General features: G+C 36.6%; 1 protein-coding gene across 1 annotated transcript in view; it reads right to left on the bottom strand.

Annotated features, from left to right (window-relative positions):
- Positions 1 to 590: 590 nt before the first annotated feature.
- Positions 591 to 6,925, bottom strand: part of LZIC (leucine zipper and CTNNBIP1 domain containing) — a 9,807-nt gene continuing 3,472 nt past the window's right edge. The window contains exons 3-7 of the mRNA XM_081144965.1: positions 6,183 to 6,318; positions 5,754 to 5,852; positions 4,149 to 4,244; positions 3,885 to 3,966; positions 591 to 3,469 (exon numbers count right to left, since the gene is read on the bottom strand). Coding sequence (XP_081001091.1) covers positions 3,411 to 3,469; positions 3,885 to 3,966; positions 4,149 to 4,244; positions 5,754 to 5,852; positions 6,183 to 6,318 — 472 coding nt within the window. The 3' untranslated portion in view covers positions 591 to 3,410. The remainder of the gene's footprint in view (positions 3,470 to 3,884; positions 3,967 to 4,148; positions 4,245 to 5,753; positions 5,853 to 6,182; positions 6,319 to 6,925) is intronic.

Below are 6,925 nucleotides of genomic sequence, written 5' to 3'. Positions count from 1 at the left end.
CACTCTTTGGTCTTAATAATGAATAGAATAAGAAAAAAATAGACAGGAAAGTGGCTCAAAAGCTCTAGGCAAAATGGTCTGGGTTTATTTTTTTTCTGTAATAATTTCAAACTATCCATCATTCACTGTAATAAGATACCACGGCAATGGTGGCTTTGCAGTCTTTTCTTTTGCCTAAGATGACCATTCTTTGGCTGAGTGTCTTCAATAAAAGGCCTAACAATGAAAGTTAACAATCCATCTGTCCCAGCTCCAACTCCTTCCTGGGAACAACCCACTCTAGTTCTTGGTTTCTTCCTCTACCGCCCACCTAGAGTACTTATCTTACCACTCACAGAGTAAGGCAAAACACGGAAACATTTAAATTATTAGATTTCATTAAACAGCCTAGTTGGACACTTGGTCACTGGAATTTACTTTTGCTTCAACTCCAGTTCTTTGAAAAATGCAAAAATTCTTTTCATTAAAATATTAGCTTGACCCAAGGATATAAAAGAGTTAGCTGCCTCAGCATTAGTTATTGCAGTCTGAGACCTCCCAAGAGGTCTAAAAAGCCAAGATTAAATATAGCAAAATATGAACAGGAAACATAGTTTGCAAGTTATTTAATAACAACTATAGCTGTACAGAATTTTCAAATTATTTATTTTTCAAATTATTTTTCTGAATTAAATACCAAATTTGTGAAACAAAATCTATCATATGGCCCTTGAAAGAACTATTAAGTGGTGGATTAACTCCAATGCAAAACTTCTGTACTAAGGAAGAGAGGGAACACAGTCATCCTATGTGGTAGGTAGGTCCTATTATCCCCACTGAACACAAAAGGGAAATGAGGCTCAAAAAGATCAAAGGTCACATGGCCATGACTGGCAGTGTCTTTCGAGGCACTGCAAACTTGACCTCTTTTAAAGAGGGGTTGAGCTTCGACCTAGGATCCAGGCGACTGGGGTTCGATTCCCCATCAGGGCACATGCCCGGGGGTTGTGGCCTAGGCAGCCGATCGATGACTCTTTCATCATTGATGTTTCTCTCTCTCTCCCTCTCTCTCTCTCTGAAATCAATAGATATATTTTAAAAAAAGATTAATTTTAAATGGAGTACTAGTCATTACTTACAAAATGAATACATTAATGTGGTTAATGAAAATATTTCACTGATGTTGGTCTTATAGAAAGTTTAAGAGAAACCAAAATTAAGGACTCCAGATTCATCTAGGCCCCTTTCAAATACAAAATAGTCCTAATTTTCCTCATCCTGCTACTGGAGGGGAAGGGGAAGGTGTGCTATGGCTTAAAACATAAACAGCAATTCCACTCCTAGGTACCTATCCAAAAGAACTGAAAACAGGTATTTAAACAAAGAGTTATACACAAGTGTTAATAGCAGTATTATGCACAAAAATCCCAAATGTCCATCAAGAGATAAATGGAAAAACACAGTATGGTATCCATGCAAGGGAACATTTTCACCCACTGAAAGGAATGAAGTACTGCCCGGCCGGGCGTGGCTCAGCGGGTGAGCGTTGACCTAGGATCCAGGCGATCAGGGTTCAATTCCCGGTCAGGGCACATGCCCGGTTGCGGGTTGGATCAGTGACTCTCTCATCATTGATGTTTCTATCTCTCTCTTTCCCTCTCCTTCCCTCTCTCTGAAATCAATAAAGATATATATATATATATATATATATATATATATATATATATATATATATATATATAAAGAAAGGAATGAAGTACTGATATATGCTACAATAGGATTAACCTCAAAAATGTGCTAACCAAAAGAAGCCAGACACAAATGGTCACATACTGTATGATTCTAATTATATGAAATATCCAGCATAGGCAAATCCATTAAGACAGAAAGTAAATTAGCGGTGGCTATGGGGCTGGGAAGGGACAGGGAGTGTCTGCTTAAGAAGTATGGGATTTCGTTTAGAGGTGATGAAAATGCTTTGGAACTAGACAGTGGTGGTGATTGGCGAATGCATTGAATGCCACTGAATTATACACTTTAAAATGGTGAATTTTATGTTATGTGAATTCACTTCAGTTAAAACAAAAATACAGAATAATGAAATAATGATGATTGACCATAAAGCCCTAGATGAAGAACAGGTAATTTGCTTTTTCTTGGTTTGTCACAATTTCAGTGAGTTTTTAACCATCATAAACCAATATATAAAAAATTACCCATTAAAAGTTCCAAATAAGGCATTAATGTAGCTGAGTTCCCCTAATTTGTCCAGTTGACAGAGCACCTAGTTGAGTTTACAGTATATATGAAGCTTTAAAAAGGTTTTTAATTTGTATAAAATGCAAAGGAAAAGAATATTGAGAAATACATGAAAGAGTAAGTAGCCAGAGCCTAGGAAAGAAGCAAACACATGCATATGGGGAAAGCTATATGCTTGAGCATACAGAGAGATGTAAACACTCAGGAGAGAAACCTGCTTTTCCTCAGAACTTATTTTGTGTTTCTCCAAAAACTGACTAGTAAACAGCAATTTGCAGTCACCACCCAACGGGTTTCAGCAAAGAGGTCACACACAGGGAGGGCCTCTAGCTGCCACTTCCAATTGCTTCCCCGGTGAAACAACACAGGAGGTTAAGTTACTTCAGGAGACTCTCAACAGGGCTCCCATTGTTCCAAGCTCAAAACTCAGAGATACAATAGGCCCCATTCATCAGGAGAGCTTATAGGCTGGGGAATGGTCCCTTAGCGACAACTTTCTGTTGGGACATCGAATTTTTATAAACATGGACTTGCACAAGTACATGTTAATTATTTTTAAAGAACAGAACAAAATAAAAAAATAAAATTCAATAGACTCTAAACTGAGCTGGACACCCAAGTTTTATCCCCAACTCTCTGATGTGACTTTAAGAAGTCACTTTGTTTCTGAGCCTCGGCTTCCTTTTTTTTTTGTAAAATGAAAATGGTTTCTAAGATCACTTAGGACTCTAAAATTCTGTGAACACTTATGAGGTCTATTAATGGTGCTGCTACACTATTCACGCCAACAAGTGGGGATAAATTATGAGCAGGAAAGAACGACTAGTTCCCATCTTTTCATTTACTAACAGCACCTAAAAACAAAGAGCCTTAAAAAAAAACAGTCAGAGAAAACAGTCTACTCTCTCTCTTAAACAGACAAATCATAATGAATAGGTCTAGTGATCCCTCCATCCCACCAAGTCGAGGACCACTCAAGCAGATAGCCCTGCACAAAGCACAGTGGTGAAGGGCATAAACACAAGCCACAAGTATGTTTTTCTGTCACCTTTTCTTAGGTTATTAATGCACTTTGAGAATCTCTTGATTTCTTTGCAATGACTCAAAATCCCCAGAAGAAAAATGCCATTTACAACAAGAATGTGATCACTGTCCCAAGCTTCCACACCATGTCATTTTTTTGTTTTTTCAACCTCAAAACTTGCCAAAGCAAGAACTTTGTCTCCAGAGCCTAAGGAGAAAAACACATAAACGAAAAGGTCATTTCAAATGCATTTACAGTTCCAGGTAAAGAGGCAAAAACTTGTTACATACATATTAAAAAAGAAAATAAAATTAGCTCCTATTATTAGAGAATTACAATTTCCTCCCCCCTACAAACAACTCAGCTACATAGAGCCATTTATTGGTTACAATTTATTTTTATATTTATGTTTAGATGACAAATATTTTTAAAACATTAGGCTTTAATTTAATTTTTTAATTAGAAAGCATTGGGAAATAAACTCAATAAAGGGGATTTATAAAGAACACAATTCTGGTTTTACCTCTAAGCTTGAGAGAAGGCAATAAAGTTATCTCACCCATGCTATCTGTCTATCGGACAGTAATTCATGTCCAACTTTCAGAAATATGAAGGTACTCACCAAGATCTGTAGAGACTTTCTCAAACTGGCTGAGTATAGCACCTGCATTTGCTGACAAGAAGGCCTCATCGTCTGCAGTCAGCTAAACAAAAAATAAAACAAAACAAAACAAGTGGAGTGGGTTCAAATCTTAACAAGCAGTTCTAGGAACCATCATTAAGAATGTCTCAGGACCACAAACTAGATCACGGATCAAGAGGTTCTGTACCACATACTTTACATTTTTCTTAATGCCTAATACTATATTATATTAAATACAGGTACCTTCTCTCCAAGTTTCCTGAGAGCTGTTAGTATCTCCACTTTCTGTTGAGTGTACAGGTCTCTTTCCAACTTTCCTACCATGAGATCTCTATCCATCTACAATGGATGAACACAAAGCATATGGTATTTCAGTTAAAAACATTCTGTGCATAAAATCCAACTTTTCAGGTCTACTTCTTTAAAAAAAGATCCTTTAGCTGATTAATATTATAAGGAACTATAGAAACAATTCAAGACAAACATGACAGAAATGCTATTACACAGTTCTAATAAATCTTAATGCTAATAACCATTGTCTTAGCTATAAACTTTACTTAGTAGTAGACTGTAGGAATTAGGAATTACTAAGTCAGTAGCTTCCTTTAGAGAGGAGCCATCCTCTAAGACCTCATTTCATTAAACTGAAGTGTGGTTTATAGGCTTGAATGAGATAACTGGTATCAGGTCTCCTGGAACTTGGGTTAAATATTGCCTTTACTACCAGAAACACTGAGAGTATATACTATGCATTGGTACTATCCTATGTGCTTTATATATATTACATATTACACATACATATGTGCTCTACACATATTACTTCACTTAATTCTCATAACAACCATAAGAGGTAGAAACTATCATTATCACCTTTTTATAGGTGGAGAAATTGAGGCACAAGGGTTTAAACAAAATAACTTCTCCAAGGTCATATACCTCCATATGGAGCAAGAATACAAATCCAGCCAGTCTGACCTAAGTCCATGCTCTTAACCACTATCCTACTGAATTACCAGTGCTTGCAAATAACTGTTAATGCCTTAATTACATCCAAGTCTATAAATAGACTTCTCTTCTTCAAGTATTAGGTTTATAAAGAGGTTTGAAATTCTTAGGTGAGAAAGGCCACACACGCATAAAGCAATGCCGCTAATGAATTCTAGATAGGATTTCAACTCAGGGCTTCAGAAGTAAATAGTAAAACCTTACAGGTGGAGTTCAAGTAGAAGCAGTTGGTCAGTAGCAATTTAAACTGCCATTTGCTGTTTAACCTTCTATATTCAGTATCAACAATAACTGATCAAAGGGCTAATTTTGACCAATTTTTTAAAAATAGAATATTTTTTAGAGCAATTTTAGGTTCACAGTAAATTGAGCAAAAGGTACTGAGATTTCCCATATACCCCTTGCCCCCACTCATGCACAGCCTCTCCATTATAAACTTCCCCCACCAGAGTGGTACATTTGATGCAACTGATGAACCTACACTGACACCATTTATACTAGGGTTCACTCTTGGTATTGGTACATTCTCAACTGACCAATTCTTAAACTTCAGAATAACATAATGAGCAAATTCTTGGGCTAAGAAAAAAAACCCCACACATAGCAATTGGATCAATTTAAACAAACTTTGCCCAGTCGGGCGTGGCTCAGCGGTTGAGCATCGACCTAGGATCCAGGAGATCGGGGTTCGATTCCCGGTCAGGGCACATGCCTGGGTTGCGGGCTAGGCAGCCGATCAATGACTCTCTCATCATTGATGTTTCTATCTCTCGCTCTCCCCCTCCTTTCCTCTCTCTGAAATCAATAAAGATATGTTTAAAAAAATAAGTAAACAAACTTTACCTCTGCTAACCTTGTCCGAAGCTGACCTGGTTGTTTCTTTGCAAACAATCTGATGACCTCTGGGGTTTTAAAGGCCTGGCTGATAGCTGCTTGGATAGCCTAGAAATACAAATAGGTAAAAACTAACCAAAATACTCCAATGAATCGAACACTGCAATAATTGATTGATGGGTCTTCAATTATTAATAGGTCTTCTTTATCAAATACTGTTACAATTTTAGTTTCCATCTGCTATTTCTGTGCATGTCACTGGAGTCAAATACCTAACTAAGTAAAGATCTGGAAGCATAAGCTGTTTTATCCACAAGTAGACACTCATCTAGAAGTTAAACCCAAAAAAGGGTACATTTTCTATCTTAAGTATACTTACAAAAAAAAAAAGAAAGAAAAAAGTAATCTGTATCGCCAATATACGTAAATCATGCTTACCAGCTGCATTCCACTTAGCTCATCTACCAAAGTCATATTTCCAGACATAATTTTCTTCAGGGAATCATTAAATTCACTTAGTTGCTCCAGAGTCTCCTTTTTGGTTTCCTCATATTCATCTGTATCAAGTTCCTCTCTGAAGTACCATGAGCATAACATAAAAACACAGGGTTCCAAGTGAAAACAGCAATGTTTGTACACTAAGACTTCACACACGTGTGTTTACAAAAAATATCTTGGGGAAAAAGGCTAAAAGGAAATATCAAAATACTAATGATGGATGTATTCAGATATTTAAAATGTGGGCATTTTTCTGCAATGTAGTTACTTTGATAATTAAACATTTTTCTTTTATTAAAATGAGGCACACTTAAACCATATAATAACTTCCTTTTAAGCAGTCTATAAATCAATGGTACAACCTTGGGCAAGATGCTTAACACAGCCAAGCCCCAGTTTCCTTATCTATAAACTGAAGATATTGAGAGTACTCTCCTTATAGCGTTGCTAGGAACATTAATTGAAATACAGAAAGTGCTTGGTATGTAATAGGTACTAGATAAATAGCTGATATTATTACCATTAATGGTAGGTAAAATTTTGTGCACCTTGAAATACAACAGCAATGCAGTACTTGCCACCTGAAGAAGAGACTACTTTTATTCACCAAAGCATTTATTAAACATTTATTACAAATAACAACAGCTACCATCAAGTACCTACCCTGGGCCAAGCCTTTTGTT

Source organism: Miniopterus schreibersii (assembly GCF_964146895.1).
Source record: "Miniopterus schreibersii genome assembly, chromosome: 8".
Classification (NCBI taxonomy): Eukaryota; Metazoa; Chordata; class Mammalia; order Chiroptera; family Miniopteridae; genus Miniopterus; species Miniopterus schreibersii.
This window is presented reverse-complemented; position numbering and strand designations above follow the sequence as displayed.